The following is a 14,361-nucleotide window of genomic DNA, read 5'->3' on the forward strand; positions in this document are numbered from 1 at the left end:
ATCTTGTCTTTTTGTTGTTCCTCAGATTGTGTCTCCGCATTCTTGCTTCACAAAGTCGTCTTCCAATTCGATGCATTTGACTCCATCTCTTTACCACCGCCACAGCCGCCCACAAAGGAACGAAAAATGATGCGCCGTAGCACTCTCCGATCACGACTGGGGTGCTCTAGGTGCAAGCAAAGACGCGTGCGCTGCGACCAGAATCATCCAGTGTGCAACAACTGCTTGCGAATGAGTCTTGACTGTACCTATGAAACTCCGCCACCTCGTAAGAGGAAAGGAATGCAGAGTGGCCGGAGCGATGCATCAGGGCGTGGTATCTCAATTGAGAGCTCATCAGGTCAAGAGTTCGTCGTTGGTTCAATTCCCCAAGATGACGAGGCTACGTCCTCATCAGCTGCCTCATTTCTCGGTCCCAGTCTCGCCAACCAGAACGAGTGTCGAAACACTTGGGATCAACCAGAATTCCTTTCTGGCGTGGACCCATCCATCTGTCCAGCCGACTTCAATATCCTCTATGACATGTCGTACATGGAGCAACCGTTCCCGAGCTTCTCCTTCTCAGACTTGGACCTCAGCAACCATGGGCCTTCTCAATCTAGTCCGACTGAGACGCTTCTGCAGGACGAATCTATGAGGCTAAGCATTGGAGAGGCGTCTTGCGGATCCCGTCGTGACGGAGATGTGGGAGGATATTTTCCAGGGTCCCTCGAAGACGGCCACGACGTGGCGTCAGCTACGTCGCCACCAGTTCAACCGAATATCAGAACTTTCCTGCAATCATATTTCTGTAGTGACGTATCGCCCCCAGCATCTCTTCTTTCCATGGACCGCTCGGGATGGCACAGGTTACGAAATCACCTACTTCGCGCCGCGATGAAAAATGAGTCCGCAAACCATGCCATTCTTGCCATCTCGGAGCTCTACGCTGAACAAAATACAATTTCAAACCCTCGACTAGGCGATAGACCTCACCAACTTGACGCGCTTCAATTGCACGAGCTGGCATGCCAGGAGCTCAGTGTTGATGTCCAGCCCGTTGGGTTTGATGCTGAAACCCAAAACGCTCTACTTGTCACAATCTTCTGCTTGGCGTGGTTCCAGGTGAGTAATTACTCCCGTAGGAAGCATAGCAAGTACTATTGATCAGTCAGACTGTGTGCGATGATAATTACGCTAGCCAGGCACGTTTTCCCCAAGACATGGCCAAAACCGTCATCACCAGTACGGGAAAGTGGTACCCCAGTCGAGATTGATCCTGAAGTGCCTTAATTCTATTGATGCAAAAACATCACATATGGGAGGCAGACAACTACTATGCCCTGCCTCTCTTGATGTCGCATTTGAACACCGTTTCGAGTGCGAGAATCAAGCGGAGGACGAGGCTGACGATGAAAGCGATGTCTATGTCCCTCCTGAAACTTCAACCACCAACCAAGGGCCGCAGAGAATTAGTTATGTTTCGACCTCGAGTCCCTGGGCGACATCCACCAGGGCTGGGCTGTCTACTCTGCCTCGGATCATAAAAATGAACGTTTTCAACGCTATTCTTCAACCTGGACTCGAGTTTCACATTGTCTCCCAGTGCTACAGCCGACGGATTTCCTCTTACGAAAGCCACCATCGCACAAGGGGTACGGCAGAAGACGAGTATGAGGTTGTAACGGCATGCAAGCAGCTCGAGCTCGAGCTGAACGACCTGTGGAGGCGACGACCTCGAGTGCTGGAAATAACTCTGGCCGAGTTGTCGGAAATCGTCTGTGAGGATGTCGCACGGTCGGCAATTAGTCTCTTTTGCGTCTACGTCGTAACGTTTTGGGCACACTTTGTATACATACATCGGACGGCGTGGTGGGACTTGCCCCTCTCAAATACTGCCAAGCACGCATTAGACATCATGTGGCGGACAATGCGTCGGGCAACCAACCAGCCTGAGGAATTTCCAGTTGAGAGGCCTTTAGAGCCAGATTCTTCTGAGGCCGGACATATGCTCCACCCCGGCGTAATGTGGGCACTGATGCTCTTCGGCTCTGAGTGTCAACACGTCTATCAGCAAGAATGGGCAGTGGACCAGATTAGGTTGATTGGAACAGGTCCCTCGAGACCATCTGGCATATCGGGCAGCTCATCGCCGGAAATCCGCGCTCAGAATGCACTCCGGGCGTCGACTCTGCTTCAGGAGCTGATCCGACGTCAAACGCAGTCTCACAAACGCCTTCACTGGGAGCAGTTATCAATTGAGCTATTTGCATGTCACTTTTTAATAATATAAGAAAGGTGGCGTAGGTGAGTGTCCGGATTGTTCCGGTGAACGAGATGTCTCCGCAGAACGTATCCAATCCGGTGCAGCCACTCATTCTATTCGAGGGATTTGGGCCAGGATTATTATTGCTTGATGATAGATCTATTACTGTCAATTTGATTTGATTAGATGGATAGTGTTCAAAGCAGTGATGATAATGTTGATGATTACTTGGTCTAGGCATCTCGACCAGCTGGAAGAGGGGTTATGTATTAGACCCCTTTCAGACTAAGGTCAAGATATCAATCTATCAGAGGTTTCATAATACAGGGTCGATTTTCAACACTTGACTAAACACTAAATATGCGGTTCACTGGGCCACGCGGACAGCTTTTTTTTATTTGTTCTTTCTTTTTTGGTCTTTGGCCCATGACTGCGTCTTACGCCGCCACTTGTTGTTCACTCAGCATTTGTCGAAGTCAGTTATCGGCCGCCAGTCGCTACAGCTGCTCGATTATCTTTTATTAGCAATCCAATTTAATTCGAGATTAATGCGACTCCTCAATGGGAAGTCCCTCCGTCTCCAATTCTTCGTCGGCTCTGAGATCCCCTTCTTATGCCATCCTATCACACACCTAGGGAGATGAGGGAAATATGTTCACTGGTACACACCTAAGCAGCGTAACCTCCTTCTCTTCGTGTAGTTGAGGTTGCCTATAGTTTCGAACCCGAAAGCCGATTATTTGGGTGATGTCTTAGTGCGACGGCTTGAAGCCCAAATGTTTTTGGTGTATCACCAAAAATGCAGATTGTCAGTATGTGGAGGAAAGGCCAAAGAAGTGTGTGAAATATTCGCTCGGATTCGCTGTGATTAAACTAACATTCATGGCCTCAGGAGAAAACACGACGCCGATTATATCGTTGGCTTAGAAACTCAAGTTGAGCTGCTGAGAGAGGAGCTTTTCCGATTAAAGAATCCTGGCTCCGACCCGAAGACGAATCTGACTTCAGATGTGAGCATTGGATTTGATGTTAGCGATTCGGCCAATGTCCCAAGTCTTCCACAAGAACTGCCACTTCCCCAGGACGGGTCAACTGCCATTAGCGATGTAAGCTCGCTCATGTGGCGACTGACTATCGACGACGGCGGTGGTACCACTCTAGTTGGGCCTTCTGGAAACTTTTGCTTTCCAGTCACACAGCATCAGTCACCTAATGATGATCGGGGGGTCACTATACCTAAAGATGCTGCCATTCATAGGCAACCTTGGATATCGGAACATGCTACGACGAAGAACATCCACCAGCTTATCAATACCTTTTTCCAATTCATCAACCCCGTTCAACAGTTTATCAGCAACGATATGTTTACGGTTATAGTGGGAGCATCATCTCCACCACTTAACTTCCTCAGATGTGCCGTGTTGGCAGCTGGTGCGCTATTCTCTGATGACTCAGAAAGCAAGGCTCTCGGTCTTGATGCGGCTTCCTATGTTGAGGCTGAAGCTTTAGGCATCTCCCGTCAATATCTCTGCCCAGAAATAGTCCAAGGTCTGTCGATCATGTGCTGGAGAGAGCTGTGGTTGGATAATGGAAATATGGTTTGGATGTATAATTGTAAGTGTACAATCTCTAATATTTGCGTTGCGTCCGCATCAGCTAACAGTTATGCCAAGCCATGGCAGCGAGCTTGGCGTTGCACCTTGGACTAACTGTGAGCTCTTTGAAGAACTTAAGTGAGGACTCGGTGGGAGGCAAAAACAACGCCAAGACTCCAGAGTCCATATCACTCCGTCTAAGGGCGCTGTGGGCCGCTTTGTTTCTGGATAGGTCTGTGTATATGCCAACCTATTATCTGCATTGGGCTCACTTCTCATAGGATAACAACTTCTCTACTGGGTCGAAATTGCGTAACGCCATCGCATCGTGTTAAAGTTCCAGCCTTCCTCGAGGTTGCAAGATCGCTACCAAGTCTGGATGAGATTGTCTTTGATCACCACTGCAGGCTATGGTTCCTGCATGACCAACACATGGAACTAATGTATTACTCACCCACTCCGCCCTATCGTATGTTGAGTATTGCTAACAAGTTGGGAGATATTCTTTCGACTTTGACGCGATCGACGGTACAAAGCGTCTTCAAATGCTCATCGAAGCCAGAGAACAACTCTTTTCTTTCTATCGCTCGCTGGAGGAACCATTGCAGTTCCACAAAGCCAAGAGTCCACCGACTGTCATCTTTCTTCACATGTCATACAACATGTCACAAATGTTGATACATCGCCCATACCTGAATGAGCCACCACAGAGTAACGCACATCGCCTGTCCATCAGGTCAATAGCCACCGCAGCCTCTGCCATGGTTCGCCTGATTCGAGCCTACGAAAAGATTCAATCTCTCGACAAAGTCCCACCTTTCGTGGTGCACAGCATCCATACGGCCGCCATCACACTCCTCTTGACTGCGACCTCAACAAGCCCCGCAATTCGCAGTCAGTCCATAAACCGTTTCCGGGTGTGCTTACTAGCATTAGAAGCCATGAGAATGAGGTGGCCAAGAGCGAAACAAGCAGTTTTGAGTTTGCAACAGCTCGCTCAACGTTGGCGGATAGCCATCGCGTTACCAATGCGATCCAGCAACCCTCTAGATCCCCGAGGCTCAGAAGTTGCTAGAAGTGGTCATGATGTATCAAAAACCAGTGATAGAACTTGGCATCAACGTGAGGCCGTTCAGACCACTCCTGCATTCGGCCAAGACACTGGTCTGGTGCTTTCTTATTCTGCCAATTCCGTCCCGGAGTTTGTTAACAGTCTTAATCTTTCTGGCCAGAGCTCCACTTGGGTGTCACTTGACAATACCGACTTTGTTGACGATTTTTCTGACTGGTCAAACTTGGACGTTGCTGGCATATTTGGCGATCAAATTATTGGAAATGGTGCACAGAATGTCTTCGGGGACTTCTTTTTGGACACTACATCTAGCTAGCAAATAGAGGACCGCTATTTAACCAAGCCTGGTAACTTGGGTTTGTTTTGCAAGCTATATTCCCGAAACTTAAATTATAACACATGTAGTATTCTATTCAACCCCAACGCTCCATTTTCCCAGGCTGTCCAACTTTATTTGTGGTCTTCGATTCCAAAACTGGTTGATTTGCGATTGCTGTAGGTTCAAAGACGATGCTGCGAATACTCCTGATACCACGACTTGATTTAGCCTTTCTCTTTTCTCAGCACTTTCTACCGTAGCTGTGGAATCCATTTCAAAGCAATGCTTTATGGATGGAATAAAGGTTCTTTGTGAGATCAAGTTGGTGTTTGGATCTGCCTCGATAAGAAACCCTTTGCTGCTCGCTCGCGGCAGGATGGCCCCTCCAAGTTTGGGGTTTGAGCAGATTTCAGGACTGGTCAAATCTATGATGCCGCTTGCTCCAGCTTTTGACATCACCAAAGTACTTGACTGGGCTTTCCACGACCCAACACAGGAATCTTTTGATGGAGGGGCGGGTAGTTGAGGGACATGATATCCAGCTGAGGTGAGTGCCGAGATTGCAAAGGATGCATCGATGACCTGAACATTTGTGCACCACGGTACGTCCGCTGACGACTCCAGGCCTCGTACTTCATGTACCCGGATGTGCCAGCCCGGGAAGTGTTGCACCACTGGGATGAGAGTGGTCTCGATCTCGAGGTTAAGGTAGGTGAACGGTTTCCACACACTCACAAGCGATGGCACTGTCTCCTGTATCCCCTGCCCCATATCGAGGGACAAGGGTTCAATTCGAACGTTGAATGGCTTCCATCGGACTCTCCATGTCTCGCCATCATCAAGACTCAAGCTCAATGTGCTATCGGGGGCCATTTGATGCAAGGATGGACCGGTTGGTACGCTAAAGGCAAACGCCGACGAGTACGCAAGCTTTCCATACTTGGCTTCTCTCGCTTTGAAACTTTTTGTAGTCATTTGGCCTGAAGATAAGAGGAAATGGTGCTCTGGAGAAGTGCATAGAATGTGTCTCGGGGGCCAGTTAACTTGTACCAGGCTCAACGCCTGTGCCTGTAGCTGTTTGGGGATAGTGAGAGCTGCCATTGGATGTGGTTGCTCCTCGCAAGTCCAAAATGGATGAGATTCAGGGACGCCAAGAACCACAAAGCTCTTGAGGCACCAATACACGGATTGCGGCGAGTTATAGTCCTCGGAGAGGTACATGTTGGGATACGTAAAGCCAATAGTTAGAGTGCCGTCTGAGTTGAATATGTCCGGATGCTTGGCCCACCATCGAAGATGTCGCAAAAGCATTCCCTTGACGGATCCAGGGCTATCCATTGGGGCGGGGAGTTGAATATCTGCCAGGGCAACGGCGGCCCAGAAGGCAGCAAAGGCAAACCTGTATGTCATGCTGCGTCCGTGAGGGATTGCGGCGCCTGCAAGGGGTCAGATGACGTCCTATGAGAACATACGTAGAGGTAGCAATGTCCATACCATTGACATCAAAATATCGCCAAAATCGGGTCGAAAATTCCCTTGCCTGCTGGCGATACCGCTCGACCCTCTCCTCATCTCCCTGTGCGAAACATACGTAGAGTAGCTGAGCAAATTGTATTGCAAAGCTGCCAGAGTAGTAGTCGGCCTGCTTCCTTTCGTCTCCCCACACTCCATCCGAGGACCATCCTTCTCCAAGATAGAACTGATCGAGAAGAGCAAAATCTTGGTCGGTTCTTTGTTTGAGCTCACTGTGTGGTACCCCAAGTACCTTGGATAAGGCCAGATTGACGAGGACTCGGAACCAACGCCAATTGTTCTTTGGCATGGCGTGGTGGTTGATCTGTAAAAGCCAGTTCTTGAGGTTCTCCCCCGAGTCTTCACTCAGCATGGCTGTCACGTCTTCTGGTGCGGTCAGAAGTGCAAAGGCAATCGACTCCATCTCAACCATGCGCTGGTCGCAAGGTCCAACATCGCCCCAAAAATCGGCACTTCCGGGATCAACACCAGCCTGAAGCCCACTCAGCCATGATCCGAAACCTAAAGCACCCGAAGTTGAATTCTCAAGAATAGCAGTGATCGCCCAAAGAGGACGTGCAAATCCCTCAAGTTGGGCGGCAACATCGTCAAAAGCCGCAAAGGTGGATGGTCTGATCTTCACACGGGCACCGGTCGATGACCTGTATGGAATAAGTGGTTGTATCAACGCTGTAGCTGCGCGAGAGAGGTCGGAGCGAGATTGGAACGGATTATCCGTAAAGCCAGTAAGTCCAGCCATGAGGGAAGGGATGGTAGAACCAATCGGTTGATCTAGTCTATTCGAGCAAGACGATGAATGCTCAAGACAATAATGATAATTATATCGGAAAGCGGGGTTCCAGGTTAAAAACAATATCTAACAACTGGATAAGTAACACTCTCGGCCACTTGCTGAACCGGGTCTCGGCGAAGGGGAAAGATCGCTTGTGGTGTCAAGACGAAGAACATCTGTGGTGACTTTGCGTCTGGGTCGCTGCGGAAATCGGGACGAGGATAACGGGCTCGGGGTAACATCAGCTCCGACCAATAGAATCCATAAACAGGTGTGAAGATATTTATCCGGTGAATATATCACGGACAACGGCCTAATCTTGGCCCGAGGCGAGCTTGCTCTGGCCATTTGACCAGGAAATGACGAAACGATCCACCGACAAATGCCCATGTGAAAACATTGGGATAAAGTGAACAATCCGCCCCTTCAATTTAGCCAATTTCCATAAAGTCCACCGGCATTTATTTACGCCATTTTTTGCCGCCTTAAAGCTGGGTTTGGATCCAAACTCGCAAGCACAAGCGCCCAATTCAAAATGGACCCAGCCATCACCACGAACCCTGCTTCGTCCAATCCAAGCATAGCATCAGAATCTGTACAACAAGATCCGAGCCCAAATCGGAGTCGAACTGCGAGTGATACATCCTGGTCTGATGATGCAAGCCGCCCTGAAGCATATCATCCGGATCTTCGAATCGAACCTCTCCGGGGCATGCTCTCGGAGTTGTTTAGCGAAAACATAGCCGCCAAGGTTTGCAGAACCGGTACCAAGTATTTGCATACAAACAGTGGCTCAACTGGGTTACTAGAAATACCGCATGCGTTCCCAGAAATAGTGCCACAAGAAGGGCCGTCAGCTGGTCAATGGGAGCTACGCGACGCGGATTTCTGGACCTGTGGCTTCTTTCCCGGGACATTATACTGTCTCTTGGAAAGAAGCATAAAGTATCCGCATATGATGGGACTGGACGGCCCAGAGCCAAAGCAGAGTCTTGTCAAGCTTCGCGCACAGCTTGAATCGCTAAGCAAAACCTGGTCATGGCCGCTGCACGGCATGGCAAAACGAACCGACACACATGACATCGGCTTCATCATAATGCCTGCTCTAAGAAGAGAATGGGAATTGACAGGCGATGAGCGGAGCCTGCAGTCCATTGTTCAAGCAGCTAGAAGCTTGGCTACGAGATACGTTCCTTCAGCCGGAGCTATCCGCAGCTGGGATTGTCTCCTAAAGAAAGACATTACGGTTACAGACATGAACGAGAATCTCCTCGTCATAATCGACAGTCTGTGCAACCTAGATTTGTTATTCTACGCGTCGGCACACAGCGGAGATGGCACTCTCAGCTCAGTGGCAGCTAGCCATGCTCGCACCATGCTCAAGACGCACTTGCGGCCAGAGTCATCGACAAGTCTTACCAAAGGTAGATATAGAGGTCAGCTTTATTCCACCTGCCACGTTGCAAACCTCGACCCAGCTTCCGGTGCACTCCAGTGGCGTCGCACTGCCCAGGGATATTCCGACGATTCGACTTGGGCTCGGGGTCAAGCCTGGGCCATCCTTGGCTATGCGCAGACTTATATGTGGACTAAGGATAGAGACTTTTTAGAGGCGTCTTGCGGCGCCGCTGAGTATTTCCTTCAACGACTGGAGAATTCTCCGCAAAGTGTGGAGATGGCCACACGCTCCCAAGATCCGGACTGCGATAAAGAGCTCAACAAATCCTTCCAAAGGGGAAGATTTGCTCCTCTTTGGGATTTTGATGCACCAGTCAACGATGAAAACCCGCTCCGGGATTCTTCTGCGGGTGCTATTGCAGCCAATGGCATGCTTATCCTCTCTCAGGCATTGAATGGGATGCATGATACGAAGCTGGCGAGGCGATTCCGGGAGGCCGCCCTCAATATCGCGCACGACGTCCTTGACGTGAGTTTGGCAGAGGAGACTGCACAGTTCTGTAACAGTGGAAATGACGTTCTTGCAATTGAGGATGTCAAACCTGGACGTACCTTTGAGGCTTTGCTTAAGAATGGGACTGCAAACAACAACGAAAATGCACGGAGGCGGTACTTTGATCATGGTTTGGTATACGGCGACTATTACATGGTGGAGTTTGGCAATCGTCTGTTGGACCTCGGGTTAATATAGATATAAGAGACTCAGACACCCAACCCCAAGGCTGGGTTCCGTGATTTTGCTTGTTGAAACAACGTTGTCATTGTGATTAAGGTAAATCCATCACCTAATATAGCTAAGCGATTCACCAACCTCCTCCCTCATATTCTGCCACAAACATCCCATCATCATAACTAATGATTCGATCCATATCTGCAAATTGTTGATCAAGCAACATTTGCGATATTGCCGTCAAGTCGCCGGTACTCACACTGCCTCTGTGATATGAGTCAGGCTGAATCAGGTTGGGAATATTATTCGATTGCATGGGAGCTGTGATCTGAACTGGATACGAGCTGGGCGTCATCGTAGTCGCTATGCTTTGAGGTGCAAACATGACCTGCTGAGTGCTCGTTCGCGAATTGTTGGGATTCCCTGCATCTCCATTTGAGAACATCATTGTCGATTTCAGTCCGTCGTGTGATGACTGATGGGCTGGAAGCACACTTTGGCCATTGCTTTGGTTTAGTGTCGAAGCACCAATCGGCGACTGCGAGTTCGTATTTGAATGCTTTACCTCTGTCGTATAACCAGGCACATTAATGGAAAACGACTCATCCTGGGCGCATCGAGAGTGTAGCTCAATCAGGAATGAAGCGTATTTCGCAGCCAGATTGTTTTGGAGGCATTGGGCGTCGTGGGTTCCTGCCCACCGTCTCGACATGGCTTTGAGGCTCTCAACCAGGAGCCAAAACTCGGCTGTGAGGCCCACCACGGAGCCGTTTCGCCAATGCAAAAGAAGCACCCGGGCAGCAATGTAAACGCAGAATGAAAATTGGCTGCTCAGTATGGATTTCGAAGGAGCGTGGTTTAGATAACGGTCTGTAATGGTTGCAATCTCGATCGCGGCAGCCTGACAAGTGTCAATGCTGCAGAGGCTTGGCAAGCGAGTCTTGAAAGGCCAGTCTGGAGGGGGAAATGCAATTGGTTGGTGGAGAAGGATCATAGATGCGTTGTGTATAACGTGTGCAAGAGTTAGGTTGGGGTCCATCCGTGATGGCGAGTCTTGTGCGGTATTGACTTTCCATTTCTGCGGGAGGAGCATTTTCCAGTGAACAAGGCGGAGGTCAAGCTCCTTAAATCGAGTGAGCCAATCGCTGAGGTCTTTCTGGTCTCTGATATTGACCTTCTGTTGTAAAAAGTAACTTGTCACACGGCTTAAGGACTCGGTTGCCTCGATGCAATAAGCGAAAGCTCCAATGGTTGACATGTCAACATGCGTCCCCACGACGTCCGGTGACGTGCCCGCCTCGGAAGGAGTCTGCCCTTCGTCCTCGCCAGTTGCCTGCAGTGGAACAGGATGTGTTGGGAAAAAGCCAATGGGGTTTCCAATGCGGCCGGCTGACTTATCCCAGATGCCAAAGTATGGTGTGGTCACGGGAGTTTCCTTGCGCCAAGTGATTCCATCACAAGGCAGGCGACGATTGACATCGTCCGAAGTGAGACTCGTATTCCAACCCATACTCACAGAGCAGAAACGGTCAAGGGAAAAGACGTTCCAGAACACCCTTCGTCGTTCCTCAGCTTCTGTCCAGTCCTTCGCTGGGGATAAGGACTTGTAGGGTTGTGAGAAGGACGGCCGCTCAGCTTCGTCGTGCTCTACTGTGAGTTGAAGGTACTCGGCCATACGGGTAAGCGATCCAACCAATGGCCAAGCTTGAGACGCCTGCCCGTTTCCAATCTAGTAGGTGTGTCAGTCTTCAATGCGAGATCTTTTGGTGGGGAGACGTACATCATTGAAGGCAATGATGAGGAGTGCTTGTAAATTTTCCACCGAGAGATGCTTCATAGCTTTCGATACTACCCAGTCTCGGTAGTTCTCTGAATCTTCTGCTGACCGTAGAAGAGAGTTGGATATCTCTTCGTCTTCAATATATCTCGAGGCGACAAGTATCATCGATTTCAGGACAAGATGTAGCTTGCCCCGTTCCTCGTCATCGTCCAACCGTCTTCGGAAGCGACCTTCGTGAATTATTGGGATCCAGGGATGCACATGATTGAAGTATGACTTAAGTGCCTCTTCCAACTCTCTTTCGTCGGCTGAATGGGAGATGTCGTTGACAAGAATACGTTGTTCACAGGCTCGATCGTCATTGAGCCTGCGTCTCTTCGCTGAAGCTCCATTTTGTTCCCGTCGAGGGGTGGATTGCGCAGGAGAAGACGGCGTGGCATTGAACTTCTGAAGTTCGGTAGCAAGTAACGATAAAATACTACGAGTGCTTGGATCCTGGGCCTGTTGGCGGGGCGCTTCTGCTTCCGCTTGGAGGCAATCAAGCGAAGTCTGCTGTCTCGCAACAGACCTTTCTAGGGTGTCTACACGGGGCTAGTTGTCAGATAGGGAAGAACACAGGAGGATATCAAAATGCTTACCGAGTCTTCTATGGAGATTCTCTATTGCTCCAGTCTTCATTCCTGGCTTTCCCCTCTTCGCTTCATAGACGCAATCGCTTCCGGTCTTGCGACAATGCTGGCAGCTGGGAGCTTCTCTCGAGCAGCGAAGCTTGCGCCTTCGACATGAGTTGCAAGCGAGGCCCCCCTCCGGAATTCGGGACATGTCATCGGCATAAGCGGATTGGTCTGGACTGTCCTCTTCCATTATGCGATTACCGTTCAAACAAGTGTCGAATAGCAATCGTAATCGCAATCGCAATACGGGCGGAGTGTGTTGAAATATGGGTCCGAGTCTCCTCATCCGCACCGCGCTGGAATTACCCCGAAAAGCCGAGACCCCGCAAACCGTCTCATATTACCGCGGATAACATGACTGGGGTGCCTCGATTAGGTCGAGAATACTGTAGTTTTTTTTTAATGTCAGTAGGTAATTTGTTTCTCCCTCCACCCGGCTGTGGGAAGAATCGTATCTGGATTCTTGTTGTCCCATAAACCCAAGACCTTTTTTTTCCCTTGCGTTGTCATCAAATTTGTGTACTCAACGTTATGTTCCTTAAAATCATACAGTATTCTCATGTACACAAACAAAAGTATTCAAAATCCTCACGCTTTATTCCTGATGTCGCAAAGTGGGAAAATGGGCGTCCAGCAGATCCAAATATATATTGTGGAGGCATGAAGCTGCGAAATTGGAGTCTCCTCGCCCCTCCTATTTGAATATCTACCTGCTCATCTTGTTGTCTTTACTGATCCCTCAAAACCAATGGAATCCCATTAACAACCTGAACTGCTGCAAATTGGTACTCGCAGTACCTTAATCTGTCTTACGTACACTGCAAGCTATCCTATGAATTTGCGTAGAAACATATTTAGATCTCTGTAGGGTAGTCTGCGTTCATAGAGCAGGCCGTCAGCTGCTTCATCAACTTGTTTGCAACGAACTAGTTGCACTAACCGGAGACGCCACCCACAAGCGGTCTACTCAAAAGAGGCTCGAGGAACGAAGTTAAAAACGAAAATCGGCTAACGCAACTTGAGCAAATTTTGGTATATTGAGCTAACATGAAATTTGAATGAAGTAGTATATCAGCAGCTTGGTCATCGTGACGTCATCCCAAGCTCAACTGTGAGGTGTGATTGGCATGTCGAGACTATGAAAACTTAATAGCAACCCGGGCGGAGTCATGTTACTGGCACTCATTTTCCAAAAAGCCCACGGTTAGAACCATCGTGGTCGGTTATTTGATTTCAAGGAATACAGAATCTACAGTACTCTCTCTCCTCCTGAATCTTGAACATGGCGACGTGCCCGGTTCGGTTCCAATTTTCCTGCAACAACATCCCCGAAGGCCTGAATTTTACTCACGAGATTCCAAAGAGTCTTGTCAGACCTCTATCCCATTCCCGGCAAAATGATTCATACAACTATCGTTTCCAATGTGCAGTGCTGCCTTTTTTGAAAACATACGAACCGGCTTGTCGTGCAGCGTCCAATCCGTTTTGCGGAATTTGCGGATCGCCCATCGCGACCGTTCTGCAGACGCCTATGTCCTTTCTTTACAACGAGGGTGATCCCTACGTTGGGGTTCTTGTCAGCAGCGTGTGTGGCAAAGGCGAATGCGAAAGCCGGACGTGACAAGCCATCCAGGAGGAGATGCTTGAAATTGGGGCAGGCGCCGAGGCTCGGGTGGAAGCTATAGTTTGTGCGGTGTGCGGAAAGATGGAAGGGATCAAGAAGTGCGGGCGGTGTAAGGCTGTGGCATACTGTGGCAAAGACCACCAGAAGGCAGACTGGAAAATGCACAGAAGCACGTGTGTATCCCGGGACAAAGAAAGTAACTGAGCAAGGGAGTCACCATCCAAGAGTCGCCTTGTAACATTGAGAGGTATAGCTTAGTACAGGATAGTAGGGCGAAAGGGATAAATAAATTGAACTATCGCCAAGGTGCAAAGCACGACATTAGACAGAGTGGCCTTCGAACTTGGGGGAACGAGGACAACGAACATCGACGGCGAGGCGGTTCCCACACAAGGCAACCCGTATAGCTTGTACATGCAACCATGGCGGTGTAGATAAATGGCAGGCATCAAACTCCTGTCCAAGGTGCAAGAGAGACTCTGTGGGCAACAGGGTGCCAGACAACATAGTGGCAGGCGAGGAGAGGCCAGAGCAGCTGTATATCCAGTACCGCAGGGTTCAATGTGTTGAAATACACAAGATTTCTCAGTAGATCGTAGTGTATATGCGTTTGGCCTTA

General features: G+C 49.4%; 6 protein-coding genes across 6 annotated transcripts; 4 read left to right on the plus strand and 2 right to left on the minus strand.

Annotated features, from left to right (window-relative positions):
• Window positions 1-126: 126 nt before the first annotated feature.
• BGZ61DRAFT_480646 (uncharacterized protein) lies at window positions 127-2,241 on the plus strand (the record flags this gene model as incomplete). Its single annotated transcript, XM_046249222.1, has 3 exons — window positions 127-1,104; window positions 1,181-2,007; window positions 2,094-2,241. 3 exons carry the CDS (start codon window positions 127-129, stop codon window positions 2,239-2,241), a joined length of 1,953 nt encoding a protein of 650 aa, XP_046101534.1.
• Window positions 2,242-3,001: 760 nt separating this feature from the next.
• Window positions 3,002-4,889, plus strand: BGZ61DRAFT_307278 (uncharacterized protein; the record flags this gene model as incomplete). The annotated part of the gene is made up of 5 exons (XM_046238755.1): window positions 3,002-3,081; window positions 3,138-3,859; window positions 3,919-4,072; window positions 4,122-4,283; window positions 4,340-4,889. Coding segments are annotated over 5 exons (1,668 nt in total), but the record flags the coding sequence as incomplete, so codon positions are not given.
• A 432-nt stretch (window positions 4,890-5,321) lies between these two features.
• Window positions 5,322-7,503, minus strand: BGZ61DRAFT_358184 (uncharacterized protein; the record flags this gene model as incomplete). Its single annotated transcript, XM_046240941.1, has 2 exons — window positions 5,322-6,667; window positions 6,726-7,503. 2 exons carry the CDS (start codon window positions 7,501-7,503, stop codon window positions 5,322-5,324), a joined length of 2,124 nt encoding a protein of 707 aa, XP_046101536.1.
• Window positions 7,504-8,071: 568 nt separating this feature from the next.
• Window positions 8,072-9,685, plus strand: BGZ61DRAFT_535043 (unsaturated glucuronyl hydrolase; the record flags this gene model as incomplete). The annotated part of the gene is made up of 1 exon (XM_046254225.1): window positions 8,072-9,685. One exon carries the CDS (start codon window positions 8,072-8,074, stop codon window positions 9,683-9,685), a length of 1,614 nt encoding a protein of 537 aa, XP_046101537.1.
• A 112-nt stretch (window positions 9,686-9,797) lies between these two features.
• On the minus strand, window positions 9,798-12,266 carry BGZ61DRAFT_550420 (fungal-specific transcription factor domain-containing protein; the record flags this gene model as incomplete). Its single annotated transcript, XM_046255466.1, has 4 exons — window positions 9,798-10,087; window positions 10,193-11,378; window positions 11,445-12,025; window positions 12,059-12,266. 4 exons carry the CDS (start codon window positions 12,264-12,266, stop codon window positions 9,798-9,800), a joined length of 2,265 nt encoding a protein of 754 aa, XP_046101538.1.
• A 1,055-nt stretch (window positions 12,267-13,321) lies between these two features.
• On the plus strand, window positions 13,322-13,988 carry BGZ61DRAFT_63922 (uncharacterized protein). The gene has a single exon (XM_046256944.1). It carries the CDS (start codon window positions 13,401-13,403, stop codon window positions 13,737-13,739), a length of 339 nt encoding a protein of 112 aa, XP_046101539.1. The 5' UTR covers window positions 13,322-13,400; the 3' UTR covers window positions 13,740-13,988.
• The last annotated feature ends 373 nt before the right edge of the window (window positions 13,989-14,361 follow it).

This window comes from Ilyonectria robusta (assembly GCF_021365365.1).
Source record: "Ilyonectria robusta strain PMI_751 chromosome Unknown BGZ61scaffold_16, whole genome shotgun sequence".
NCBI classification, from domain to species: Eukaryota; Fungi; Ascomycota; class Sordariomycetes; order Hypocreales; family Nectriaceae; genus Ilyonectria; species Ilyonectria robusta.

Bases quoted from the DNA above. Each gene is read 5' to 3' on its own strand.
- BGZ61DRAFT_63922 (XM_046256944.1), top strand. From the start codon at position 13,401: ATGGCGACGTGCCCGGTTCGGTTCCAATTTTCCTGCAACAACATCCCC.